At 52.5% G+C, this 27918-nt stretch overlaps 2 protein-coding genes across 4 annotated transcripts in view; one reads left to right on the forward strand and one right to left on the reverse strand.

Moving 5' to 3' along the window:
* Window positions 1-27918, forward strand: part of TPCN1 (two pore segment channel 1) — a 58598-nt gene that overhangs the window by 25854 nt on the left and 4826 nt on the right. For all 3 annotated transcript variants that reach the window (XM_045887588.2, XM_045887589.2, XM_045887591.3), the window contains exons 3-25: window positions 2745-2860; window positions 8335-8511; window positions 8917-9030; window positions 9831-9961; window positions 10819-10907; window positions 12479-12513; window positions 13256-13314; window positions 13572-13671; window positions 16125-16241; window positions 16489-16613; window positions 17386-17434; window positions 17951-18014; window positions 18869-18913; window positions 20997-21053; window positions 21134-21187; window positions 21350-21422; window positions 22366-22473; window positions 23429-23500; window positions 24039-24128; window positions 25391-25506; window positions 26198-26244; window positions 26859-26927; window positions 27108-27192. In XM_045887588.2, coding sequence (XP_045743544.1) covers window positions 2745-2860; window positions 8335-8511; window positions 8917-9030; window positions 9831-9961; window positions 10819-10907; window positions 12479-12513; window positions 13256-13314; window positions 13572-13671; window positions 16125-16241; window positions 16489-16613; window positions 17386-17434; window positions 17951-18014; window positions 18869-18913; window positions 20997-21053; window positions 21134-21187; window positions 21350-21422; window positions 22366-22473; window positions 23429-23500; window positions 24039-24128; window positions 25391-25506; window positions 26198-26244; window positions 26859-26927; window positions 27108-27192 — 1992 coding nt within the window. The remainder of the gene's footprint in view (window positions 1-2744; window positions 2861-8334; window positions 8512-8916; window positions 9031-9830; window positions 9962-10818; window positions 10908-12478; window positions 12514-13255; window positions 13315-13571; window positions 13672-16124; window positions 16242-16488; window positions 16614-17385; window positions 17435-17950; window positions 18015-18868; window positions 18914-20996; window positions 21054-21133; window positions 21188-21349; window positions 21423-22365; window positions 22474-23428; window positions 23501-24038; window positions 24129-25390; window positions 25507-26197; window positions 26245-26858; window positions 26928-27107; window positions 27193-27918) is intronic.
* SLC8B1 (solute carrier family 8 member B1) overlaps window positions 22762-27918 on the reverse strand; it is a 34926-nt gene continuing 29769 nt past the window's right edge. Inside the window, exon 17 of the mRNA XM_064578416.1 lies at window positions 22762-22988. Within this exon, the coding sequence (XP_064434486.1) occupies window positions 22866-22988 (123 nt within the window). The 3' untranslated portion in view covers window positions 22762-22865. The remainder of the gene's footprint in view (window positions 22989-27918) is intronic.

Raw genomic sequence — 27918 nt, forward strand, 5'->3', positions numbered from 1 at the left:
TAATTACATTAAATATGAATAATCTAAATACTCCAGTTAAAAGGCAGAGATTTTCAGACTGGATGGGGGAAGCAAGATCAAACCATATGCTGCCTCCAAGAAACACAGTTTAAATATAAAGACACTAAGAGATTAAAAGTAAAAGAATAGAAAAAGCTACACTAATCACTAGTCAGGAGAAATAATCAGAAAGACTGTGGACTCCAAGAAACAAACTGAGAGTTCTAGAGGGGAGTGGGGTGGGGGGATGGGTTAGCCTGGTGATGGGTATTAAGGAGGGCACGTACTGCATGGAGCACTGGGTGTTATATGAAAACAATGAATCATGGAACACTTCATCTAAAACTAATGATGTATTGTATGGTGACTAACATAATAAAATTAAATTAAAAAAAGAAATAATCAAAAGCTGGAGTGAATATATTAATAATAGATAAAGACTTGTGTATATTTAGAGGATACATGTATATGTGTATGTGTGTGTATATATTATATATATATATACACACACAATCTCAAAATTCAAAAATAAGAAAATAACCCAAAAAAGAAACAAAAGATTTGAAGATGCTTCAACTAAAACAAGCAAATGGCAAATAGGCATATGGAAGGACGCTCAAGATTATTAGTCCTAATGCATATTAGAAGTATTAGAATGGTCAAGATTAAGAAGACTGAGCATGTGAGGTATGGGTGAGGGTGTGGAGGAATGGGGACTCCCCTGCACTGCAAGTCATTTGGAAAACAGTCTGGCAGTTTCTTAAAAAGCTAAACATACGATCTAGCTATTTCACCGCTAGGTATTTACGCAAAAGAATTGAAAGCCTGTGTCCATGCAAAGCCTTGTGCATGCATGTTCATAACAGCTTCATTTGAAATAGCCCCAAACTGGAAGCAATCTCAGTGTCTACCAACAGGTGATTGGATAAACCGAGGTATATCCATACCATAGAATACTACTCAGCCAAAACACCAGAATGAGCTACCAACACACCATACAACATGGATGAATTTCAAAGTAGTTACCCTGAGGGAGAGAAGCCAAACCAAAAAGGCATACGTACTCCGTGATTTTATCTGTGTAAAATTCTGAGATGCAGATCCATCTAATGGTGACAGAGCACAGATCAGTTGTTGCCGGGGCATGGATGGGCAGGGGTGGGCATGAAGGGGTGATGGATGTGTGATCTTGATTATAGTGATGGTTTCACAAGTGTGTGCATGTATCAGAATATGTCGGATTCTGCATTTTACTGTGTGTCAAATATATCTACATAAAGTTGTTTTTAGAAGTGGACCCGACTGCCCTTGGCTGGCAGTTCAAGCTTAGAAGGACCAGGTATGACCCTGCAGCCATAGGACCCCTGCCAGTTTTCTCCCCTTTCCTGTCTATTTGGTGAGCTTTACACATCTGCTTCCTGCCACCTCTGCATATCTCCTTATCCAAACATATTTCATTCTTTATTTTTTTTGGAGGTGGATCAGTTTGAGTGTGAATTGTGGGCAACCAGATTCTCATCCTAGATGATGATAAAACTTCCCAATAAATTAACAAGTTGAAAGTCATTTCTCGGTGCCTTTGCTTACCGTGTATCAGTAGACACACTTGAGGGTTGTGACAAACCCAGTTCAGACAGGCTTAAGTATAAAAGGACCTTTATAGGCTCAGATTTTGGAAATGCTAGGAGGTGGCTATCAGGCATCTCTCAATCCCAGGGTGAAACTAATGTTATCTCTGTGATTCTTTTGTTCCCTGTTGGCTTCCTTCCCAGGCAGGCTTCCCTCACATGGTGGGGTGGAGGCAGCGACCCGCAGCAACAGGGCAAGAGCCCCTCTGTCCCCAGTGGTCCAGGGAAAGTCCAAGTTCAGCCCTGATTGGCTAGGCTTGGGACAGCACCCCCTGGATCAGTCCCTGTCCAGGGAAGTGAGGTGCTTTAACTGCACCTGCCGTGGAGCCAGGGGTGGAGTCAGTCAGAGACAAAGAATGGGTGGAGAGTAGGGAGAGGATGTTCTCCAAAGGCAGATGGGTTCTGTGTTATGGAAGTAAAGAGGCATGGGCGTCAGCAGGGAAAAAAAAATACAGATGACCCTGCACCAGGGAACAAATCCAATTATTTTTATGTTTTAACCAAGTAGAATATTAACATGCTTCCAAAAGTCAAAAGTGTACAAAAAAGGGGCACCTGAGTGGCTCGGTCGGTTAAGTGTCCCAGCTTTTTATTTTGGCTCAGGTCATGATCTGATCCCGCGTCAGCAGGCTCCATGCTCAGTGCAGAGTCTGCTTGAGATTCTCTCTCTCTCCCTCTCCCTCAGCCCCTCCTGCTCGCTCACTCGCTCTCTAAAATAAATAAATAAATCTTTTTAAAAAAATGTTCAAAAAGTTCACTTCCTTTGAGTGACACTTCTTTGCTGCTCCCCACACCCCTTCTAAGTAAATTTATCCTTTTTGTTTCTTTTTGTAAAGATAGATATCTGTATGTTTTCTTGTTCCCTCCCTTTTTTTTTTTACAGAAACGATAGCATATTATATGTGTTCTTTTGCACTTGCTTTTTTCATTTAACGAGAGAATGAAAAGCAGTTTTAATTAGCCACGCTAATCCTTGCTATTATTCCACGGGATCGAGCATTGACTTGTAGATAATGGGATATATGTGTGAGCATACGAGCCTTTTCTTCTGGTGAATGGTGTCTTTATCCTCTTGAGCCAGGGTTGTAAGTGAATCTCTCTCTTCTTCCTATGCAGATGGAGGCAGCTATGCCATCCACGACTCCCGGACCGCCAGTCTAGGCTCAGGGGGTGAGAGTCCCACCGGTCACAACTGGGAGATCAATTATCAAGAGGCAGCAATCTACCTCCAGGTGAGTATCTCCGATCGGGATCTCTGTTTCCGGTGCCTGTTGGCCGAGTCGCATAGCCAGGGCTCTGTTACATCCCCAGAAGTTCAGTTCTGGCTCCGGTTCCTGTCCCTGCTCCATGTGTGAGCTTCTCATCTGTAAGATGGGGAGAGCCAGCACGATCGTGCCCAGATGGGGAGGGCGATGTGCGTGGGCTTTCTTGTGACCCCCCAGGATGTGGCCCTGCCTGCCCCCGAGTCTCCCTGAGTCTATCCGCTTGGCCTTCCCTGCCCTGGTCCCCCTTCTCAGGGGCACACTGGCATCCAGTTCTTGAGGGGGAGTTTCTCTAAATACGTTACACTATAGCAGGGGTTTGTCAGCCCAGTATGGGAACTTAGACACCTTTATTCCTTTCCTGTTAATTTGCTCTTGCTTTCATGTTTGCTGTTTCTTGCTTGGTACTTGGTTGTTTTTTGTTGTTGTTGTTTTCTCTTTCAAAAAAAAATACTTTCTAAAATATTAGAAGTAATACGTGCTCATTGCGGTAAGTTTAGGCACAAAGGGGCTGTGGAAAAAAACATTCACCTAAGTCACTGTCAACATTACTGAAGAATAATACATAGGTTTTATGTGTTTTGTAATTTTAAAGTCACGTGGTATCTACAGTTGTATAGTCTTTTCTTTCCCATAGTGTGTAGCAGAAGCTTTTTTCTTAGTTTATTATAACTCCTATAAACAGATTTTGATGACTTTATCATTATATCTGGTAAATGTATCCTAATTTACTTAAACTATCCTGATAAGGCTGAATATTTTCCCTTTTTATGCTTCCCTTATTATATATCATGCATTTCCCTATTATAAATTATAATCCGAGGACCATCTATGCAAAGAGCTATTTCTCTTTCTCTCTTTAATATCCAGGATTGTTTTATTAGGCAAGCCTCTAGGAAGTGGAATTACCAGATGGGGAGGAATCAACATTTTTAGGGCCCTTGATGTACAGTTACCGAGTGTTCTCCAAAGGGGATATTGCCTCCTTAACTGCCTGTCTCCCCATCTGTGGCATCGCCATTTTAATCTTGCCCTTCTTGTCACTGTAAGATTTCTGTTTCTTGTGTGCACGGAGTAAGAGTCTAGGTGAGGAAATGGAATCTTTCTGAAATTCATTCGAATCATAATTTTCCCTAGTCTTTTCTCTTTGAAGCAACTCTCACATTGCAAGTATGTGTTTTGTTACTTCTTTTGAAAGATTTCGTTGCATTTGGGTATTCAGTAGTCGTTCAGTTGTCTTTATGCTTCTCTTTTTTTTTTTTTTTTTTAGTGTTTTATTTATTTGTCAGAGAGAGAGCACAAGCAGAGAGAGCTGCAGGCAGAGGCAGAGGCAGAGGGAGAAGCAGGCTCCCCGCTGAGCACGGAGCCCGATGTGGGGCTCGATCCCAGGACCCTGGGATCATGACCTGAGCCGAAGGCAGATGCTTAACCGACTGAGCCACCCAGGCGCCTCTATGCGTCTCATGTTTTATGCAGCGTCACAGGAGTTGTACCTCTCAGCAGGTGCATTCCGATCCAGGTTAAAGCAATAGAAATGTTTCAGGGACATTTTGGCGAGCTCAGGCATGCCTGTTGATCCCCCAGGGATCCCCACGCGCCGTCACCTTCTCCAAGGTTCACTAGATGCTGGAGAAGAGCACGGGATGGGTCAAAACACAGAGGTAGGATGGCCTGGGGGACTTCAGAAATCTGGTAATCTCTTCTCTCCTTAAGCGGCTGAGAACATTAGTAATAAAAATACCTGTTTTTAAGTGGGCCGCATTCTAACAACCCCCCTCCCCCCAAGGTGGCTTGATTGTCTCCCATTTACAGACTAGCAACTGACACTCAGGGGAGCTAAAGGAGTCCAAGGCCACCCAGCTAGTAAGTTACAAAGCGTGGATTTAAACCATGTCCAGCTCATCTCCAAATGATGCTCTTTCGGGCGCCTGGGTGGCTCAGTCATTAAGCGACTGCCTTCGGCTCAGGTCATGATCCCAGAGTCCTGGGATCGAGCCCCACATCAGGCTCCCTGCTCCACGGGAAGCCTGCTTCTCCCCCTCCCGCTCCCCCTGCTTGTGTTCCCTCTCTTGCTGTCTTTCTCTCTGTCAAATAAATAAAACCTTTAAAAAAAAAAAATGATGCTCTTTCTTCTGTACATTGTTGCTTCATTTCTATATGTGACCACATGTATCCATTTGAAAATGGGCCATGTGGTTGTGGAAAAAGAGGCTACAGAACTGCAGGTGTAGTGTGATAATTTTTGTATAACATTTATACACACACACACACTTAGGTTCATACACATATATAGCAACATATATCTGTGTGCGCGCGCACGTGTGCACAGATCCCCACTTACATCTGTAAAGTTATTCATCTAAATATTAAAGGTGATTATCTTTGGCTGACAGAATTTTTATTGCCTTATAGTCCTGTGTGTTATTTGAATTATCTTACCAACAATGCATCGTTTTTTAAAAATAATAAAAATAAAAGCAGAACCTGGATGCCTCAGAATAGTAGCCGTGGCTGGCTGTTTTGGTGTCAGATAGTCTTCTTTCTCCTGCTCTGCGGCTGAGCTGCAGCATGGCCCCTGAACCAGGTGGTTGGTGTGCTTGGGTAATTGGCCCCTTGCCGCTTGAAGGGTACCTGGTGCCTGTGGTTTCCGCTCTTCCCCAATTTTACCTGTTGACTCGCTCATCCTCGGCAGTCGTGTGCTCTGCTCTGCTCCACAGTCCTCGTGCCTCTGAGACAGTACTTGTTTCCTGGGTGGAATTTCTGCCCCAGGGAGCAGAGAGCGAAGCCAGAAGTCATAGACAACTGGCCTGTCTTCTTATTTCTCCTAATCTAGTTCATGATCGTCAGCGAGGAAACAAGGCCAGTGTTCTTGGAGTTTGGATCAGAATCCAGTGCCATGAGTAATATTTCACTCTATCCTTGGTGCTAGAGACCTTATCTTCTGTCTCGCCTGGCATTTCCTCATCCTAGAGGTAAAACCCGAGCCCCCCTGTCAGTGGTTTCCGCTAGCTAGACCTTCATTCCTGGCTATTTACTGGAAGACATTACCCGAGAATTGCATTTTCTAGTAATCTAAGCCCGAAGCTTCCCAGGCCCCCCTGCGTGTCCCCCCAGCCACGGTGGTGCTGGTACAAACCACAGCCCTGCACAGATCACAGGACCGTGAGCGAGGCTTGCCAAGTGTGCCTGCTGTTTGACTGCCAGGATGTTTGTTCCCTTTGTCTGGTCTGCCCCTGTCGAGTCTGTGGCTTGTCTTTATTTTTTGGTAATGAGGGTAGTGATGTGTCTGGCTTCAGGGAAGTGACTCGCTCAAAGCTACCCTGCAAACCACAGCTGAGGTCAGAGCTCGCCGCCCCGCGGCTACTGGGCAGTCCCCGGGCAAGCTGGGGCCTGGGGAAGTGATCTCTGGCAGGAGTAGTTCATCCTACCAAACATCCATTAAACACCTACTGTGTGTACCAGGCATCGTGCTGGGTGAGAGTTGACAATGTCCCTTGCCAGGCCAGAGTGCTTTCCATAGCACAGTGGGCCCCTCTGGGCCCAGAGCCCTCCTTCCTGCAGCCTGCGGCTTTGGCCGGAATCGCTGTGGTGTGGGTTAGTCTCACCTCCCTGGAATAAGGGTTGTGAGCATGGGGAGGGTGGCCTTCATCCCAGAAGAGCCGAATAGCTGGAAGAGTTGAAGGTCTGACCTCATTCCAGGACAGCTGGAATGCTTCCAGAGGGCTCTGGGTCAGGAGACCTGGGTGTCCATTCTGGCTCCACCACTTTCCCCTCCAGGAAATGAAGCCAGCAGGAAGAGTCTATGCTGAGTGTCTGTGCTGGAAGTGAACGAGCCAGGTGCTCTCAGCTCAGCACTGCTGACATTTGGGGCCGGATAACTCTTTGTGGTGGGGGCATCTTCTGTGCATTTTAGGGTGTTGTGTGGCACCCCGGGATTTGCACGCTAGTTGCCAGCAGCACCCCCAGGGGTGATGAGCAGATGTCTCCAGGCCAGGTTGGGGTGGGGTAGGCGGGGGGGCAGCATTGCTCCCAGTTCTGAAGCGCTAAAGCAAGGCGATGCATGCAGAGCATTACCAAGTGAGTTTCCACTCCGAGTTGGCTGCTGGATGGAGTGCAGATGTGACGGAGCAGATGAGGTGGGTGACCCTCTTCCCTGTGCCTACCAATTCCAGGGAGGCAGTGAAGATCCCCGCCCCCCCCTGCCCCCCCCACAGCCACCACCACCAGAAGGCTGACCCTAACAGGGAGAGTGGCCCTAGAATGTCATCTCTTGTAGTCACAAGTGGACCGCTCCCGGGGCTCTGTCATTTAGTCTCCACATCAGCAGCAGGAGACTAATCACAGAGCCAGGGCGTGGGACCCAGACTGCCCAGCTCCATAAGCTCAGGTGCTACTGGAGCTTCTGTACCTCGATTTTCTCATCTGTCAAATGGGATAATAAAAGCACCTACCAGAGAGGGCCGTGGTCAGGAGTAAAGGAGGGTCTAGGGCTCAGGTAAGGGGCTGAGCACGGTGCCTGGTCTGGTGGGCACTCAGCCAGGGTCAGTCCCTGTCCCATTACTGTTGGGGCATAGGAGTCAGGGCAAGGCCTGTCATTGTGCAGGGCTTAGGAAATGAGGCGAAATTGTCAAGAAAGTAAGAAGTGGAACATACATACATATATATTAAAGGTACTCTCAGGCTCCTTTTCTTCTCAATGTTAGTATCGTTTATAATCGTAATCACAGGTAACATCTGCAGGAAGTCTGCTGTACCCCAGACACCGTCCTAAGTGTCTTGCGGGAGCCTTATGACTAAGTACATGTGTTAGCCCTTGGTAGTTGAAGAAGGGGAAGGAACTTTCTGAGCGTTCTCCAGGGAGGAGCGGGGAAGCCAGGACCCAGCCGGGTTTGCTCACCCCAGACCCCCAGCTCCTTACGTTCCACGGACACTTCTGAGAAGGGCAGTTTGGCTGCTGAGGGGCTCACGTGTGTCGCCTCTGTTCGTTCTCTTGGGACTATTTATTCTTTGATTCTTCCAGGTGGTTTTTAGGAAGGAGCCCCATCCGCAGACTTGACAGGGGTGCAGTTTGGTGAAGATAATACTTTTTTTTTTTTGAAGATTTTATTTATTTATTTGAGAGAGAGAGAGAGCACAAGCAGGGGGAGCGGCAGGCAGAGGGAGAGGGAGAAGCAGGCTTCCAGCGGAGCACAGAGCCCAACACAGGACTCGATCCCAAGACCCTGGGATCATGACCTGAGCCAAAGGCAGACGCTTAACGACTGAGCCACCCAGGCGCCCCAGAGATAATACTTTCGATCTCCCATCATCTTCCTTCTCTGGCCTGAATCTTTGCTCGTCGCCAGGGGCCTCCTCCTCCCCACCGCCCGCCCCCCGGCCCCCCACGGCACCTTGTGGGGTCTCATCCTGAAGCCCGTTCACCCACCCTGCTCTTGTTTCCTCAGGAAGGCGAGAATAATGACAAGTTCTTCACCCACCCCAAGAACGCCAAAGCGCTGGCGGCCTACCTCTTTGCACACAACCACCTCTTCTACCTGATGGAGCTGTCCACAGCCCTGCTCTTGCTGCTACTCTCCCTGTGTGAGGCCCCCGCCGTCCCCGCGCTCCGGCTCGGCATTTACGTGAGTGTCCGTCCCCATGGCCCGCCTGACGGAACATTCTGGAAGGGCAGATACTATGAGCGGATGTAAAACGGAGAGGCCGTGGGGGGGGGGGGGGGCGTGGGTCACAGAGGACTCAGGAGCAGCAATGAATCACCAGTCTCGTCTGGAGTCCCTGCTGGAATGAATGCACCCCCTCCCACCCCCCATGATTTGGCTCCCTGGTAAATTCCAGGGCGGGGCGCCATCTGATTGCCTCACTTAGGACCATGGGGCACACCTTGGCTCCCGGTGAGCAGTGCACCTGATTAGCAGTGCCACCCATCATCTTCAGCCTCAGGGGGAAGAGGTAGCTGGCTGTGACCGCCGGTCGGGGAGACAGTGGGGCTGGTGATGCGATATCTCCCCCACACCCTTTGATTGCAGGTCCACGCGACCCTGGAGCTGTTCGCCCTGATGGTGGTTGTGTTTGAACTCTGCATGAAGTTGCGGTGGCTGGGCCTCCATACCTTCATCCGGCACAAACGGACCATGGTCAAGGTGATGGGTCCATCTCCGTATGGCATTGTCTTCCATGTCACCTTCAAGCTTGTGTCTTCAGTTCAATTCCACATCCCCCATGGGCTGAGCCCTGCACTCAGAAGTGTGACCCTGGGGCCCGTCCTCGCCTTACGGAGCCTTGCTCTGAAGGTCATGGTGATGCTAACAGGAGCCATTGTGATTTGGCATCTAGTGTGTGCCAAGCCCTGGCACGACAGCCTTTGCGGGAGACGTGTTACTCTTCCTAGTTTACACCCTGCCATCCAGACGAGAATGGGATGTAAATCCCAGAGGCTTGGGATTGAAACCCAGGTCTGTCTGGCCTTCAAGCCCACACTGATCAGCAGCCAGTAACTACAGCTCTCTCTGTGCAGTGAGCAGGAACGCGGCAGAGTGCACTTTGCTGTGTAAAAAGCACACACACTTGTCCAGGAGAATGCGCCCAAGGAATGGCAGACCAGGATGCCCTGCAGGCCCCAGCGATGTGGGGAGAGCTGAAGGCAGAGGGTGGGCAGACGTGGCTGGGCAGAGTGGCAGTTTTGCTCGGAATACTACCCATTGAGCTGCTGGGAGCTCTGCCTGTGGCTTCCTTCTCCTGGGGCCACACGTCTGTGTCAGCAGCCACAGGGCTTGTCTCCAGGGGCTACTTGATGTTGGGGAGGCCTGAGAGAGAGCTGGAGAGAGGGGAAGGGCCTCTTGAGGCTAGAGTGGGCAGGATCTGGCCGGCCCGCTGTTCTGGGTATTTGGGAGGGGGGTTGGGTTCGAGGGGCTGATGGTGCTCTGTGCCTGTCCATCCCCAGACCTCCGTGCTGGTGGTGCAGTTCATCGAGGCCATTGTGGTGTTGGTACGGCAGACGTCCCACGTGCGTGTGACCCGGGCGCTGCGCTGCATTTTCCTGGTGGACTGTCGGTACTGCGGGGGCGTCCGGCGGTAAGGCCTGGGGGACGAGACGGTCGCTATCGTGGCCTGGCCTGGACCCTCTGGGCCTGTGGAGCAGGACCCAGTGAGTCAAGTAGTGATAAGATCAGTCCTGCACGCTGGGAGAATATAAGCACGCTCATTTCCCTTTGCCGCTCAACCCATACGGAGCACAAGGCGGGAATCTGCTCCGATTTGGTTTCCCGGCCCCCGGTGTGGGGCTCTCTGCCATCTTACCTACAGCCTTCTGGGGCTGGCTTCTCTCTCTCTGAGCACATTAGTTGCCCAAATACAGCTGCGGCGGCAGCCCGAAGCAGGCAACTCCACAGAGTCCGAGCGACTCGGCAGGCTGACACCCCCACTGAGCCTGGGGGGCTGGACTCAGCCTGCCCACCAGCCTGGAGTTAAGCTTAGTTCTGAAGAATCCGTCTGGAGAATCTCTTGGCTGGGGCACTGTTGATGAGAACAGGCTAGCAGTTCACTCTTTAGGCCCATCCTCAGAGCTGCAAGCAAGTGTCCCAGGATTAGGTGGCCCCGAAATGTCTTCATGCATCCCACATCCCACTCAGGGAAGCTTTGTGCCCAAGGTCGTGCACTTGGCCTTCTGCCCTTCCCTCCGATACTCACAGGGCCGTTGTCTGCTGGGGCCTTACGAGCAGGGGGAGGGGCTGCATGTGCCGCACCTGCCCCCGGTCTTCCTCTCACCCACTGAGTGCAAGTCCTCCGGGGAAACGCTAAGCGTGATGTCACAGACTAGGGTGCAGTAGGACGTAATGTTGTGTGAATCAGGAGCCCCAGGCCCCCGTCTCGCCCATGGAGTCCCAGGCAGCCCTCCCCGCTTCACCCCTCCTGTCCTGCTCTCTGCCCAGCAACCTGCGGCAGATCTTCCAGTCTCTGCCGCCCTTCATGGACATCCTCCTGCTGCTGCTGTTCTTCATGGTCATTTTCGCCATCCTCGGTGAGTCCCCGGCACCCTCTAAAAAGCAAATTCACAGTTGGAGAAAATGGACTTGGACAGTTTTAGAAGTCTAGTTAAACCCTCATGGCCTTCAACTTAGGAGATGCAGTATTAGGAATAAGATGGAAGCCATCTCTGTATCTTTTTGCAAGGTCATTTCCCTTTCCCCTCAGAGGTCCTTCCTGACCTAGGCTTACCATCGCACGCATATCTTTGTAGTTATACTTCCTATTCCCTTAAACCACGAATAAGTGCGATTGCTTTGCATGTTGAAACATTTTACATAAATGGTTATGTATTGTGCGTGTGCGCGCCCTCCTGCGAAGTTTTTTCTGTTTTCACTATTACACGTCACGCTGCTGGGAACGCTCGCGCATCTCCTGTGTATGAGACTCCTTTAGGGCATGTGCCTGGGACGGTAGCATGTGCACACTTCAGCCTCCCCGGGTTTAAAAGCAAGATCATGGCCTTTCTAACCCCGAGGAAGCCTTGCCTCTTCAGATAAGGCCAAGTACTTATGTGACAGCCACGTCCAGACGCAGGGCTTAGACAGTAGAGACCCTGGGACGTGGCTGGGAAGCCTGGGGTCCCTTCTCTGGTCCTGGGATGGTGAAGACAGTGGAACCAGAGAGCTCTGCCTCTAAGGCCAGAGCCTCGGGCCCTTCTGACTGCTGTGTCCTAAACCAGTGTCTCCCAAGTTGCCTCCTACCCTTCACCCTACAGCCCCCAGTCTCTGTTGAATTTCCTTTGTGTTCCAAGGCAGCTGCCTCCCCTGAGGGCAGAGCTTCTCCCTTTTCCCACTCAGTACTTCGAGGTCTCAGGGGAATAGCCTATTCCAGGAGGGAGGATACTGATGGTGTTCCCACCCCAGGACCCTGGGCTATAGGAGAACAAGGGGATCCCTTTGGAATTGTTACTTGGCTGTCATGTTCCCAAAACCAAAATTGCAAACCAGCAGTCTGGATTCCAAATCCAGCCCTTGGATGAGTTTCATTTGGTCTGAAAATGTTGAGCCAACATTTAAAAATTAGATTTGTTGCCTGAAAATATAGATTTCCAGCCTTGAAAAAATTTTTAATCTTTTTTTTTAATTAAAAACATTGAGATGGGATTGACATACCACATCGTATTAGTTTTAGGTGCACAACATAATGAGTTGATATTTGTGTATATCATGAAGTGATCACAGTGAGTCTCGTTAACACCCATCACCACACACAATTAAATTCTTTTTTCTTGTGATGAGAACTTTCAAGATCTACTCTCTGAGCAACTTCCAAATATATGATAGAGTATTGTTAACTAGTCACCATGCTATACACCCAGCCTTTACAAACAGTAGACTCTGGTTCTTGGGCCACATTCCCAAATGGCAGCATTTCTGCCGTGTCCAGGCACACCTGCTCCTTTAGACAGAGCACGGTGTGTTCTCCAGAATGCCGCAGTCCCCACCACTCCCTGATGCTCGCCCTCTGCCCCCTGCCCTCGTTTACATTTATTTGGGCAATACTTTGACGTCTGGGTTTGGGACCTCTGCTCTAACCTTTTTTATGTTTTTTGCCACCTTCTAGGTTTCTACTTGTTCTCCCCTGATCCTTCAGACCCCGTAAGTAATCTCTGTGTTTGTCTTTCTTTTTTGTTTTTGTTCTTTGTGTTTAAAAAAATTTTTTTTTGTTTTTTTTGTTTGTTTTTTTAGAGAGAGTGAGCACGTGCATGCATGGGAGGGGGGGCAGAGGGAGAGAGAGAACCTTAAGCAGGCTCCACGCCAACATGGGGCTCAATCCCACGACCCTGAGATCATGACCCGAGCTGAAACAAGAGTCATATGCTTAACGGACTGAGCCATCCAGGCGTCCCTGTTTCTTTTTTAATGTGGGGCCTTTCCCTTCAAACAGGGTGGCCAGCGTGACCCCCTGGCCACATTAGGAAGGTCTCTCAGCATAATTTATGGCGCTGGAAAGTTCCTGTCACCCATACTTGAACCGATCCTTTCCTTAAGCACCAAGGGAATCCCCTTTCCTGCCCTTGAAACGCATGTTTCCAGGATCAGATCTGGAACAGATTTGGTGAAAGAGCAGTGGAGGGGAGCCAAGCCGATGGTGCAGACATGTGATTCTCTAGGAAAATAGTCCCAGTGAGTTGTCTGCTTCTGCCAGAAGCACAGAGTTCAGGAAGGCAGAGGCGGCTGGACTCCACATTTGCTCGTTCCTCTGTCCTCAGGATTCCTTGGGAGGAGGGGGAGTTGGTGGGGTGGGGAGGGGAGAGGAGGGGCAGGGCGGGGCACTCCAGGTGGCCCATGGCGGCCTGTTCCTAGTGCCAACGCATTCTTCTGCCTTCTTTCCCTATAGTACTTCAGCACGCTGGAGAACAGCATCGTCAGTCTGTTTGTCCTTCTGACCACAGCCAAGTGAGTGTGGGCTCTGCTTGGGCTTGGGCGCTCTGCTGGTGCCCCAGGGTCTTCTCTTTTCAGCCAAGAATGTTCCACACCTGAGCACAGACAGGTGCCCAGGGATGGGGGTGGCCCGATGAGCTGGAAGCCCATGGACCGAGAGGAGGGGAAGGTGGGGTGGGGCTGGGAAGGCAGAAAAGAGAGATATCCTCTGGGAAGATGGAGAAAGGGAGAAAGCAGACGTGGGGCCCTGCAGTAATGCTCTGCAAATCCAGTTTCCCAGATGTGATGATGCCCTCCTACTCCCGGAACCCCTGGTCCTGTGTCTTCTTCATCGTCTACCTCTCCATCGAGCTGTACTTCATCATGAACCTGGTGAGTGAGCATGCGTCGTGCCCCCCCACCCCAAGCTTCCATCCCACCAGCACAGTGCTGGGCACCGAGGGAATGAAGTAAGGATCACTCTCGGCCTCCTTTGGGGAACGGGTCCCAGGCCGTAGTCAAGTGTGGCCTGGCAGCAGATGCGTTATCGGGACTCGAGTTCCTCTGGTTACAGTGGTAGCAGCCTCCCCGGGGTAGTACTGCTACCAAGCTGTTAGCATTACAGGCAGCCTGTTAGGTCAGGCTGCCCTGGGGCCTTTCCTTCCCCAGCAAACATGTGTCAGGATAACTATAAAAGCTGGTTGGGGCGCCTGGGTGGCTCAGTTGGTTGAGCTCTTGATTTCAGCTCAAGTCATGATCTCAGGGTCTCAGGGTCTGGAGATGCCCCCCGCACTGCTTCCCTCCCCCCGGCTCATGCATGCATGCTCTCTCGCTCTCAAAGTAAATAAATTAAAAAAATAACTCTAAAAGCTGGCTTTAATGAAGCCGTGGCCAGGCACTGGGCAAAGTGCTTTGTATATGAGGATTAAATGATTTATCACAAAAACCCTGGAGCTACTGTTATGATTCTCAACTTACCAATGAAGAAACTGAGGGCCAGACCAGCAGAGTGACTTGCCCACAGCTGCACAGCTCGGGGTGGTCGGGTGAGCTGGTTGGATTGCAGAGCCCTGCTCCTAACCACTCCGTCCTGCTGCACCCACGTGTCTGTTTCCACTGCACCAATCGGGAACCATTAGAAAAGCCAATGCAGGGCGCACTCTGCTAAGGAGAACGTGAAGTCCCCGTGCATATTGGGAACTTTGGAGGTGTTTGCCAAGGCCCAACTGGCCACCAGGAAGGTCTTGCCATCAGTAGATTCCCCGTGTCGAGACCACACATCAATGCCAAAACTATCGGAGAGGCTTCATCAAGTCTTACGTTTATTTTTTTTTTTAAGATTTTATTTATTTATTTGTCAGAGAGAGAGAGAGGACAACCAGGGGGAGCGCCAGGCAGAGGGAGAAGCAGGCTCCCCGCTGAGCAGGGAGCCCGACATGGGGCTCGATCCCAGGACCTTGGGATCATGACCTGAGCCAAAGGCAGATGCCTAATGGACTGAGCCACCCAGGCGTCCCTTGTGTTTATTTATTTATTTATTTTTAAAGATTTTATTTTTAAGTAATCTCTACGTCCACTGTGGGCTGGAACTCCCAACCCCAAGATCAAGAGTCACATGCTCTACCAGCTGAGGCAGCCAGGCGCCCCAAATCTTGTGTTTATTTTTATACTTCTGGAAAGCGTTCTTACACTGCTCACCACAGTCAGACCCAGGGTAGAAATGGAAAGCACTTGCCCTGGGGTAGACTTGTGAAATGTCCTAAAAACTGGAAGTCTTAAAAAGGAAAATATTTTCCTTTTTTATTCTTCAAAACCAAAATGTTGGCTATCTTTACACATGTTATAGTTCTTATATGCTGTTGTCAGTTTAGAATCATAAAAATATATTCTGTGTAACTGATTTGCTTCAATTTGTAATGTATTTAGAGCTGTGAAAATCTAAGGCATGGGTCAGCAAACTGCAGCCTGCGGGCCAAAGCCAGCCCACCGCCTATTTCTATAAATAAAGTTTTATTGGCACACAGCCACGTCCATTTGTTTATGCATCATCTGTGGCTGATTTCATGCTACAGCTGCAGGGTTGAGTTGTTTCAACAGACACCATCTGGACTTCAGAGCCTAAAATATTTGCTATCTGTTCCTCTATAGAAAAAGTTTGCTGACCCTCCCTTGAGCTAAAGGGGGAAAATGGGGGACCAATTTGAAGGGATGGAAAAGACAAGAGAGTGTCCCTCAAAGTATTTTTGAGAGAAAAAGAAAGGGTTTCCAAAAAAGGCTTCTCTCAATTCTGCTCCCACCCTCCTGTTGCCCTTTGATGATGCAGACTGCATCGTCGTTAATACGCCAGGTCTGGAATTAGGCAGCCTGGGAATGTTGTGCCCTGCAGGGCAGGCTATCCCACCACCCTGATTTCTGGGGCCATGCGTGGAGCTGTGACTCACAGGGAACAAGGGGACATGGGAAGAAGCATCCTGTGCAACGGTGTTCCTTCCTGCCCGGAGGTTGGAGTGGACACGGGCTCCCTGGCCATGATACTGGGATGAACTGGGTGTAGAACCCAGTGTGGTCCTTTCTCCGCTTCCCGTTAGAACAATGCCCAGCCAGTCGCAAGCTTAGGCTGAGTGAAGCACTTGGGGGAAGTAGAATAATGACTTCATGTATCCGAAGAGAGAAAATTTACAAGTGGCAGGGGATGGCCTTCCTCTGCTGATGTTTGGAGACAGACTTCCTATATGAGGGACAGGGGAGAGGGTCTTGTGAAGCCCCCCTTCTGGGGTGGCTGGAATTGCCCAACCCCTTGAGGCCCACCCCGCAGGGGAGCCAGGTCCCGTGTTCTTCTCTCACAGCTTCTGGCCGTGGTGTTCGACACCTTCAATGACATTGAGAAACGCAAGTTCAAGTCTCTGCTGCTGCATAAGCGAACTGCCATCCAGCATGCCTACCGCCTACTCATCAGCCAACGGGTAGGGAGGAGTGCGGGCCGGGCTGGGCAGGGGAGTGGTCCCTGCTGCCCCTCACTTGCCCTGAGCAGCCCCCTAAGCGCAGCATGGCCAGCAGCTTTAGAAACCAGGAGTTCTGCCCCTGGGGGAATAAGAACGAGCCAGGTGCCCTGGGATCCCTTGTTGTCCCGAGGGGCTGCCCCCCAGGGAAGGGGCAGTCTGGGCTCTGCATTTCCCTGTGTTCACACGGCCGTCTGTCCTCTCCCCGCAGAGACCCTCCGGCATCTCCTACAGGCAGTTTGAAGGCCTGATGCGCTTCTACAGGCCCCGGATGAGTGCCATGGAGCGTTATCTGACTTTTAAGGCCCTGAATCAGAGCAACACACCTCTGCTCAGGTAAGAGTGGACACCAGGTGGGGCAGGGTGGCCAAAGGCAGTCATGAGAGGGAGCTGGAGCAGGCAAAGGCCCCAGCAGGTGGCTGGGCAAAGAAGCTTGTTAGACAGTAGTTTTCCCCACAGAGATTCTTATACATGTAGACGGTATTATTCATCAGGTTTCTTTTCACAAGTAACAGAAGCCCAGCCCAAACCCAATTCAAGCTAGCTTTACAAAAAAGGAATGCTTTGGCTCATGAAATGGACTGGCCCCACCACTCATTCTCAGCCCTGAATCCCATGTGAGCAGAGCCACAGAGCCAGATAAACACACACACACACACACACACACACACACACACACACACACGGCCCTGAGATCTGCATGGGCAGTCATGGTCTTCCAGACTGCTGACGATCAGAACTCTTCTTTCTGGGGAAGGAAGCGGGCCAGCTATAGACACACGAGTGACTGAGCTCTCTTTGGGCTGAACTCAGCCGTTCCATTAAGTCCTCTGCTAGAGGAGGCTCTGTCCCTGTCCATCTAAGAGTTACAGTCATCCAGGGGGATTAAAGCTGTCTGTGATCAGTGTAGACGAAGCAGATTCAGTATGCATGGCACCTGGAGGGAAGAGATGAAATGCCCCCGGTAAGGGTCCCTGGGGCCCTGAGGTGCTGAAACTCGCAGATGTCCCCTCCCCCATTGAAGGGGACCACAGGTGGACAAGGGAGACCTGAAGCTCAGTGAGAACAGGTTCTGATTTTTTTAACCTTTTCACGTTGCTTACAACAGCCTGAAAGACTTTTATGATATCTACGAAGTTGCTGCCTTGAAGTGGAAGGTGAGTGCTCGTGCAAAGACCAGAGAGCCAGAGAGGGAGTGGGGCCAGCTGCTGGGGGGTGGGGGGATGAGGCTGAGCACACCGGAGGCCCAGCTCCTTCCTGGCTGGAACAGCTCAGCTCTTGGCTTGGCACCCTGCGCTGCAGGATTACAGGTGCCCCCCGCCTTGTGCCCTGACCATTGCCCTGTAGCTTCCTGCTTAAGAGCACCCCATTAGTCACGGACATCAGGCAAGTTACCGAACCTTCCCAAGGCCTGTCTCACCTGGGAAATGGGAGAACGATGATCCCTACCTACAGTTATGTTCAGGATTACGTAAAAAGAAGGCATGTGCGCGGCTCCATTTACAGGCTCAGTGGACAGCGGCATCGTTGTCCTTATTTCCATCCCTGAGTGTTTTCATTATTCCCCAAGTTAGCCAGGGGAGCAGGGCAGGAAAGCGGCAGCCTGGCCCCTAGGGCGAGGTTCTGGTCACTGGTCCTCACACCCCCTCTCCATGGCCCTGTTTCCTGGCCAGGCCAAGAGAAATAGAGAACACTGGTTTGATGAGCTTCCCAGAACAGCATTCCTCATCTTCAAAGGTAAGGTTGACCTGAATAAGACATCTGGGCAGCTGGGGACAGATGGAGGTTTCCAAAGACCACAGATGAGCATTTGAAGAGCATGCTCACAGGGTGTGTGTGTATGTGTGCGTCTGAATGTCTGTGTATACAAGAGACAGACAGTGTGGCCACCCCAGCAGGCAAGTAAGTGTGTTTTCTAAAAGGTAGTAGGATTACATTATCGATTCTCTTCTCAAATCTGCCTTTGTGCGTAATCGCATATTCCGACCATCCTCCTGTGGCAGGATATGTAGCGAGCATAGATGATCCCTGACATCATGCTTGCCCAGCAGAAAATTCAAAATTCTGAAATCCAAGTGTGCACCGTAATTAAATGCCAGTTTTGAAGTTCCGTGGAGGGGCATGGTTAGCTCGCAGGGGATTTCTCGTGCAAGAAGCCTGAAGCCTTGGGTGTGGGCCATTAGGAACAAGTCAGGACGGTGTATCCTATTTGGTGATTTCTCCTGCAGCTAGGGCTTCGGGCATCGCTGTTAGTCCATATTCTTTAGAGGGTTTTCCATTCCATGGAGGGATAGTTACTCAAGTGGATGAATATAGTCCCGGGTTGAGGCCAACGGCAAGTTAAGGTTGGCAGTGGCCAGCAAAGCTTCACTGTGCTCCATCCTGACTCCGAGCTGCCGGGCTCTCCCCAGAACGGCTGTTGGCTGTGTGGTCTTGCCTGAGCACAAGCATGGGGTCACTCTCAGAGTACGCCCTCCTTCCTCACCCCTGGGCATAAACACCCTGATTGCTCACATGTGCGAAGTGTGTGGTCGGGGAAAGTGTCCTTGCAAATGAAGATTTCGATGTTAACATTTCTTCTCTTCAAATAGGAATTAATATCCTTGTGAAGTCCAAGGCCTTCCAGTATTTCATGTGTAAGTGAGAAATACCACAGCTCCAGGCCCCATCCTGCCTGAGCCTTTTACCATTCCAGAAGGTGGAGAGGCAAGAGATTAGCCCTGCAGCCGTGTGGTTGACTTTTTATTATAGAAAATTCCAAGCATGTGTAAAAGTGGGGAGAGGATAATGAGCATCCATGTACCCATCACCCAGTTTCAATGGCTGTCACCCCATGGCCAGTCTTTCTGTCCATCTGTACCCTCACTGTGGCTCATCATCCCCTCCCTAGACCTGGAGATTTTGGAAGCAGATTTCAGAACCACAGCATGTGGTTGGTTGCTCTGTCACTTAAGTTGGTTTCAATCTGTAGGTTTCTCTTCCATCCCTTTTCTCTGTCTTGTGACAGTGAGTTGAAGAAATGGGACTGTTGGGCCTTCAGTCTTGTTTTTGCGTGTTCCTCCATTGTTTATTTCCTGTGGTCTGGTAGTTACATCTAGAGTTGTGTTGTCCAGTGTGGTAGCAATTTGCCATGTGTGACTATTTAAATTTAAGCAACTAAAATGAGAAAAACTACAGTAGCCACATCTCAAGTGCTCAGTCACCACATACAGCTAATGACTACCGTTTGTAATGACTACCAGTTGGACAGCCCAGAGGAGGAAATTTCCGTTGTCATAGGAAGTCGTCTTGGACAGTACTAATGGAGAGGCCTGGTGGGATTCAGTCTTTCTAAGGAGCTCTGGTTCCATTTAGTGGGAAACGGTGCTTAGACACCACAGTTTGAAATGCTAAAGGTGCTCGCAGCTTGGAGTTGGTTATTACTTCTAGGCCTTTCCATGGACAGAGGTAGGATTTTGTTTTTAAAGATAAACCATATCAGGAGTTTATCCTGACTTTTCTAATTCAGATTCAGGACTATTGCATTTTTACCGAACTTCCTCATTCTTTCATATCCAGATTCTCCCCTCGCCCCCGTCTTAAAATCCTGGTTCCCAACACTACTCACACAGTCACTCATTTGCTGTATCCCACAGTAGACTCATAACTGTCTCCAGACAGTAATCCCAACACAGTCCCAGCAACACAGTGACTAGAACATCCCTCTGGGGACATACATTCACATGACACGTGTCAAGGTCACCTGTAGTGGTCCTTTCTCAACGTGGGGGTGTCACCAACTGGACACACATTTAGGTTTCTTTATTTCATTTTATTTTTGATTTTCAGGGATTGCTTTTTTTACATCTAACTTTGTTTTATACTTATGTAAATTGTCTACGTGGTTCCAAGTCAGATCTATAAAACAAAGTATATTTAAGGATATCTCATTTACATCCTGTCAAACCTCCTCCAATGGGTAACTTCTATTTTGGTTTCTTCTTCCATTTTTTAAAAGCTGTAAGTAGATACACATATATGCCTATCCCCGAGTCTTAATTTAACGATAGCATACTTTATATACACTTTTTCCCACCTTGCTTTTTTCAGTTAACAATATATCCCAGAGACCACTCCCCATCAATATAGAGAGATAGTCCTCATTTCTTTTTAGAGTTGATACTTCACCATTTCATGAACGTGTCATAGTTGATCCAGCCAGTCCCCTGTTGATCATTTAGAGCACTTCTAGATTTTTGCTCTCATGATCAGTGCTCCAGCAGGTGGCTTGCAGGACACCTTGTTTTGTGTTTTGCTAGTATGTCATGGGGGTGGCTCGCTAGAACTGGGATTCGTATGTAAAAGGCCAAATGAATATGTCATTTTGCTAACTAGCTCATGCAGTCATCTTAAAATCACCTGTCTCTGGGGAAGAGCAACCATTTTAATACTCATGCAACTTTTACACCGACTTGGAATGGCCTGTGGGTTTTACTGAAAAACAACTGGTATCCCTACGGTGACATAGAGCATGCTTTTAGAAACCTGTAGCCATTTTCTAAGTGAAACCACTGGCTGATGTAGCTCATGTAAAAGCACTGAGCGGAAGGAAGCCATCCATCACATGGGTGTGTGGAGCATCTCCCGGGGGCCGCCGGGAAGGTAGCCGGGGGGGCTGCTGCTGTGAGTTCTCGATTTGCACACCCATCTGTGTTTTCTCTATTACGGGCCTGTTTGCAGACTTGGTGGTGGCAGTCAACGGGGTCTGGATCCTTGTGGAGACCTTCATGCTGAAAGGTGAGCCCTGGCTGGGGGACCGGCTGGTCCTGTGGGCACGCCAGGCCCCACCGCTTGACCTCCCGCCTCTTGTCTCACAGGTGGGAACTTCTTCTCCAAGCATGTGCCCTGGAGCTACGTCGTCTTTCTGACTAGTAGGTTTCTGAACGTGGCTTTGCTGAACTGCTTGTCTTAAATACTGGCCTTGGGAGGGGAGGCTGGAGACCTCAGAAGAGCCTCAGCGGGAAACGGAGCCAGGCCAGGTGTGGGTGGGGCTGGGGGCGGGGCCTCTACTAATGGCCTCCTCCTGTTCCCAGTATACGGGGTGGAGCTGTTCCTGAAGGTTGCTGGCCTTGGCCCCGTGGAATACCTGTCCTCCGGGTGGAATCTGTGAGTGAAGTGCATGTTTCTTAACCATGTCTGAGACTGCAAGAGCCGCGGGTCCTCTCCCTACACACCTACAGCACACACCGTGGCCTGCTGTGGCAGGAGGAGGGGCCGAGGACAGGGACAAGGCCTTTGTCTGCTGGAGCAGTTCTGCGTGTGGCTCTGGGACTTGCCAGCATCAGGCCCCCCTTGCCCCTTCCTCCTAGACATGGCCTCTTAAGGGTCCTTAGGCCGGCTGGCTCTGCCTAGTCCTTTAGTCCCTGCACCCATCGCCAGCAACTACGCTCTTTTCTCCTCCATAAAAACCATGATTCCGACAGAGGAGGAAGCTTCCCCACCCACCTTGGTCAGCCGCTAGCTGGGGGTGGTGAAGAGCCCCGAGTGGCTCTTGTCCCCATTCCACAGAGACCTCCAAGGCCACTTACCGCCCACTGAAGTGAACTCGCCCACAAAGTCAGGCTATACTCATGAGGTCTTGGTCTTGGCAGATAGAGAAGAGTCGAGGAAGAGCAGTAGGGGGACGTGCACCATTGCTGTTTCAGAGTCTCCATGGGTGTCTGCAGAGGAGAGAAGGCCCCTGGCTCCAGCAGGGCTGGCTGGCCGGCCTTGGGGGGATCTGACCTGCCCATCCTGCCCCTTCCCTCAGTAACCTCGTCGGGGTCAGAGGTTACCCGTGTAACCTGACGTCTGCCATTAGACCAGTGCAGGACCTTCAGGAGGGGGGTTTCTGGGCATTTCTGATCCCTGCTGTGTGTGCTGTCCTGGGGGTCCAGCCAAGCCGGCCTCAGAAACCCCAAGGCGGCAGGAAGCCGCTTCCTGTTGCTGTTGCTGGGGTCCTCCTGTGGGCTCCTTGGAAGGGGGCACTGAGAACAGGGCTGGGGCGCTGCGGGACGGAGGCGGGCCCGGGCAGGCTGAATGGACCGCTGCTTTTCCCTTTCCCTCCCAGGTTCGACTTCTCGGTCACGGTGTTCGCCTTCCTGGGACTGCTGGCTCTGGCCTTCGACATGGAGCCCTTTTATTTCATAGTCGTCCTGCGTCCCCTCCAGCTGCTGAGGTGACAGGGGCAGGGGCAGGGCGGGGAAAGCCTTGGGACTGGTCTGGGAAGTGGCAGGAGGGCACCGGAAGATTCACGAGCCTGGTGTCAGACGCACCCCACTGCGGAGGTGCCCAGCCTGTCTCCACCTGTGGGGGGCGTGCGGCCTGCCCGCCTCCCCACATCCCGGAGATGGTTGCCTCTGACTGTGGAGGGGAAACCTGGCCCACAGCGCAGGTGACCTCGGCCTGCAGCCACAAAGACGCACATGCTCACAGTTGTAAACCAGAAGGCCACAGCCTCTGAGGGTGCAAGGGGAGTTTTGAGGGGCCCCCGAGCTTTTCTGGCACAGCGTCTTGTCAAGAAAAACCCTCCCTGGGTCTCACCTTTTCCGCAGAGATGGCTGTGGGGAATCAGTAAGGCACTGCTCCACAGACCCCCCCCCCCCTTACCACCTGGGGGTCGGGAGCTCTTGGTGTCTTCAGAAGCTTGGGTCTCCTTGTGTGTATCCTGCCCCGATCCCATACGTGTCGCTCCTGGGAGGAGAGGTGGAGGTGGGGATGGCGGTCAGGGGCAGCATCTCTCTGGAAGAACCCGCAGCTGTGCCCCAGTAGTGGGGGCCGGGGTTGGGGGAACGTCCGCTTCCTCCCCATACACGGCGGCCCTTTGTTGGCTGCCTAACCACTGAGCCACCATGCACCTGGCTCGTCTGCAGGTGTGGCTTCTGTTCCCTTCTTTCTAGGCTTTGCCTCGCTGTGCTGAGCGAGGCCTTGCCCCTCTCAGAGCCTCCTGGCTCTCTTGGTAAATGCCTGCCTCCCCCAAGGAGGAGACTGGCGAGATGCCCCCGGGCTGGCGGCAAGGAGGGCAGCAGGGCTCAGGTGGGCAAGAGGCCCCGGGCCGTCCCCTCCAGCCCGTGCCGGGGAGCAGGGCTGCGGCCATGCCGACGTCTGAGCGCCCCCCCGGTCTCTTCCCTCAGGTTGTTTAAGTTGAAAAAGCGCTACCGCAATGTGCTGGACACCATGTTTGAGCTGCTGCCCCGGATGGCCAGGTACGGCCCTGCCTCTGCGTCCCCAGGGCCAGGCGTCGCGAGGCTTGTGCCCCCAGGGGGGCAGCTGGGTGGTAGATGGGGGAGAGGAGGCGGCCCGGAAAGGACTGACATCGAGGGTCTGGCGGGTCTCCAAGGAGACTGAGATGTTGACCACCACAGGTCTCCCTGGTACCACTTTTCTCCACTGACCTGTCTGAAATATTTAGTAGGGAGGGCAGGGAGCTGTCAACTCACTTACCACCTGTGTCTACATTCACAGGTAAGGGGTCACCTGTGAGTCTACCTTCACAGGTAAGGGGTGAATCTCTGGTAAAGGGGCATCTGTTAATAGAGTCCTGACTTGAGCCGTTTTTGACCCCAGACCTGAATCACAAGGCCCCTTCCCTGCAGGCACTTTCCAGTTGGTAAACCTGGCTAGGGGCATGCCTGTCCATCAGTCAGCGCAGTGGGTCTGAGGATGCTGGGGCTGCCGGAGGCGCCGGTCGGTCTCTCTTGCCTGGCCCCCAGTCACCCTGTCCCTTCTGACCCTCCTCCCCAGCCTCGGCCTCACCCTGCTCATCTTTTACTACTCCTTCGCCATCGTGGGCATGGAATTCTTCTGTGGGATCCTCTACCCCAACTGCTGCAAGTGAGTACACAGCGGGGGCCCGGCCCTGCCTGCCCCCTCCGTGTTTCCAGAGGAACCAAGCCAGGACTGGCGCGCTGCCCCCAGCCCCGCTGAGCGGGTCCCCGGCAGGCTCGGGGGCCGCAGGGACACACCTCTCCAAGCCCCAGCACCCTTCGAAGCCCCGGGAATCACTTTGCTTTGCTTTCGAGGGCTTAGTGGAGTACGATAGCTAAGTGAGGGACCTGGAATCAGAGGGCTGTCTCTGAGGCGAGGACATCTGAGCAGGTTTCCCCGTCCCCAAGCAGGCCTCCGTCCCCTCGCCCTTTGGGCTGAGGTCTGAAGGCCTCCCCTGAACCAGGAGCGGCCTGAGGCCCGAGTCCTATGGCTTCCTCCCACTTGTCTGGGGGCAGTGGGGACTCGGCAGACACATCAGCTCGGGCCGCCTGGCAGCATTAGGCCGATGGTCACCCACAGGAAGGCCTTTGGGGACAGGGGTAGAGCGTGGGGAGCACAAGCTCCCGTGACCTCTCCCTTCCTCCAAGCCGCCACGACGAAAGCAGTGTGCTCTGGTGTTAATTCTCTAGTCACAGTGTTCTCTTCAAAAATTTAGCCCCTGAGGCCTCAAGCACAAACTCCTTCCAAAGACGCTGGCAGCCATTTTGAGTGTTGGGCTGAGCTCAGAACCAGAGGCCGACAGCATTGGCCACAAAGTCCACAGTGGGCCAGAGCCACCAGGGCAGCCGCCCGAGGCCCGGGACTCTGCCCTCTGAACAAGTTCCCTGGGGGCCCGAGGACCAGACGGGTAGAAACGTCAGCATGAATGTTAACAGAGCAGCCAGAAAGGACTAGAAGGAAAGCCGCAAATAAGCTCTCAGAACAGGGGCAGCCTTTCGGAGCATTCCCGCCTGGTGCTGGGGCGAGCCCGGCAAGGAGCTCTCCCCCGCATGGGGTCACAGATGGGGAGAACCAGGGGAGACACCGCCTTTCTCTCCCTTGCTAGCGTCTCCCTCCGGTAGCTGGGAGGGAGACAGCTTCGCTGGTAGCAGAGAAATGCCAGATGGACGCAGATAAGCAGGAGGCAAGCCTAGGAGTCCCCAGCAATGCCCAGCCAGTGAGAGGAGCCGAGGGCCTCCCTTGAGCCAGGAACATGGGCCAGCGAGCTGGGGGCTGGGCCAGGACGGCGGCTCCCTGGTCAGAGCCTTGTTCGCTTAAGCCTTTTGTCCTCTGTCGAGGTGACCGATTTTCTTGTGACCTTCCCCCTGCCCCTCTGTCTCCCTGGCCAGTACCAGCACCGTGGCTGACGCCTACCGCTGGCTCAATCACACCGTGGGCAATAAGACCGTTGTGGATGAAGGCTATTATTATCTCAATAACTTTGACAACATCCTGAACAGCTTCGGTGAGTGCAGAGGCCACAGGCGGGACAGTCCCCGGGTACACTGCCTTGGTCACCGCGGGCCCCAGACGCGGCCTAGCAGAGCTGTCAGAGGCCTCCCCAGTCTGAGCTGTTTGCGACACTTTCCCGAGTCCTCTGGAGCCTCAGTGGGGTCCATGGTTTGCCCTGCCGCAGGGGTGCAGGCCAGATCCCAGCACCCACTCCCCACCAGGTTTCATTCCTGGGAACAGAGGTGCTTCATGCTCTGCTGGGAGGGGGACAGCCTGAGGCTAGGGAACCCCCCCCAGTCACAACCCCACAGTTGCAGGCTGGGACAGCCACACCAGCCCACCACAGTGCCCTGCACTCACCCCAGCCCCCAGCTCGGGTTCCACGGAGAGGCTGGGGCCGGGGCAGGACACAGCTCAAGAGGAAGGGGAGCCCCTCATGGCATCCCAGCTCTACACCCACGGCCCACCCCCAGCCCTGGTTGGTCACAGGCTGCCGAGGCGGAGGCATGCCCTCTGGGGGCCAGGCCAAGATGGCAGCACTCCCTACGGGGTGGGCGCTTGGAACACACAGTCCAAGCTGGCAGACGGGGACGCCACCATCTAGGTGCGTGGTACCCAGGATAGGCAGAGAGAGGCCACTTGAAACAGACTTGGAAAAAGGGAGTCTGATTGAAACACTCCTCATTCCCCCTTCCCTTTGGCAGTGACCTTGTTCGAGCTCACAGTTGTCAACAACTGGTACATCATTATGGTAAGGACCTCGGTCAACTCCTGGGGGCATCTTCCCACCATCCTCTGAGACCAGCGCTGGCCTTGCCCGGCCCCCGATGGGATGCCTCGCTCTTCTGTTCCCTGTCGGGGTTGGGGGCCTGGGTCACACAGGGTTGGGGTTCTGCAGAGAGCCTGCAGTGCGAGATGGGCCCCAGGAGCCAGCCCTCTGCGTTTGCTGGACTTGCTTCTGTCCCTGCCTCCCCCCCACCACATCCCCTAGTGGCCCAGAGATGCCAGTTAGCCTGTGGGTCTCTGTCCTTCTTCCACTGCTGTCAAGAAACAGTGTGGCAAGGGTTGTTGGGTTTGGTTTTCCATTCCTTAAATTCTTCCAAGTCTTCCACCCCTGCTTGGGACAAAGACCGCCCATGTCAGTCCTGAACACTGCCACCCTGGGGAGCGTCCAGGGCTCATGCAGCACAGAGGAGTTTTTAGGCCCTGGGAGTGAGGGCCCCCTCCTGTGTCTGCCACACCCCCGGGCAGATTGGGCAGGGTCTGTAAAGAGCTGGGCATGCGGGGGACCGTGGAGTGGCCTGAGTGCACAGTGACCTGGCCCTGCCCGGGTGCCCACTCACTGGCCTCCCCCTGTGTCCCCAGGAAGGTGTCACCTCTCAGACCTCACACTGGAGCCGCCTCTACTTCATGACTTTTTACATCGTGACCATGGTAGGTCCCCAGCCACACTCTCTGCCCTTCATCACTCAGACTCTCCAGCTTCCCCTGCCTGGTGGGCGGCCGCCCGGGGAGGAGGGGCCGGACCCGGCGTCAGCATCTGACCGGGCTCTGCTGGGTGCGGGCCCCGCAGCGGCTCACATGCCCGCCCTCCCGCTCTCTGCGCCTGGCCAGGTGGTGATGACCATCATTGTCGCCTTCATCCTCGAGGCCTTCGTCTTCCGAATGAACTACAGCCGCAAGAACCAGGACTCGGAAGGTGTGTAAAAGCAACCGTGGCCGGAGCCTTCCCGCTGCTCGTCTGGCTGGCTGCCCAGCTGTCGGCTGGCTGTCCGGCCCCGCTGTCTGGCTGTCCAGGCTTCTGGCAGTTCAGCATATCTGTCTGGTGTATCTGTTACCTCTCTCGTGTGCATTGCTTTTCAAATACTTAATGACGGAACAATGCTGTCGATCTCATGTTCAAAATAAAAATAGTCCATGTCCGAGATGAGAAGAATTGCAGAGCAGAGAAAGGCCTATTGTGAACACAGCAGCCCTCTGCCCCGCCCTCCCACGCCTCCAGACACTTGTCCTCCATAGCTGGCTGTCCTTTTCGAATCTCTAAATCACATGGTCACAGTGTGGTTCTAAAGGGTGTCAATGTCGGACCAGTAGTTCATCCTTCCGCAACTGGATGACTGCAGCTGGGATAATGGCCTTGCCTGTTCCGAGGTGCAGAGCTTTGTGTGTGCTGATCCTTCCAGATTCTCCATCAGAGCCACCACATACCTGTTTCCAAATCTCTGTCTTATCCGGCCATCTGACCGTTTTGGCTCAGAGACTCCCTGCCGAAACCCTCTGTCCCCTATAAGCTGCTGGCCCAACCAGTGCCCCCGGCGCCCACAGCAAAGGGAGGGGAGGGGACATGCGTGCCAGATGGCAGGAGGTGGGGGGCGCGTCGTGCTGATGCGGGTTTGCTCGGAGGGAACCTTAGGACGCCCGCTGG

The sequence above is a fragment of the Mirounga angustirostris genome, unplaced genomic scaffold (assembly GCF_029215605.1).
Source record: "Mirounga angustirostris isolate CCGP_5_RB_7025 unplaced genomic scaffold, mMirAng1.0.hap1 SCAF_14, whole genome shotgun sequence".
In the NCBI taxonomy this organism is placed as follows: domain Eukaryota; kingdom Metazoa; phylum Chordata; class Mammalia; order Carnivora; family Phocidae; genus Mirounga; species Mirounga angustirostris.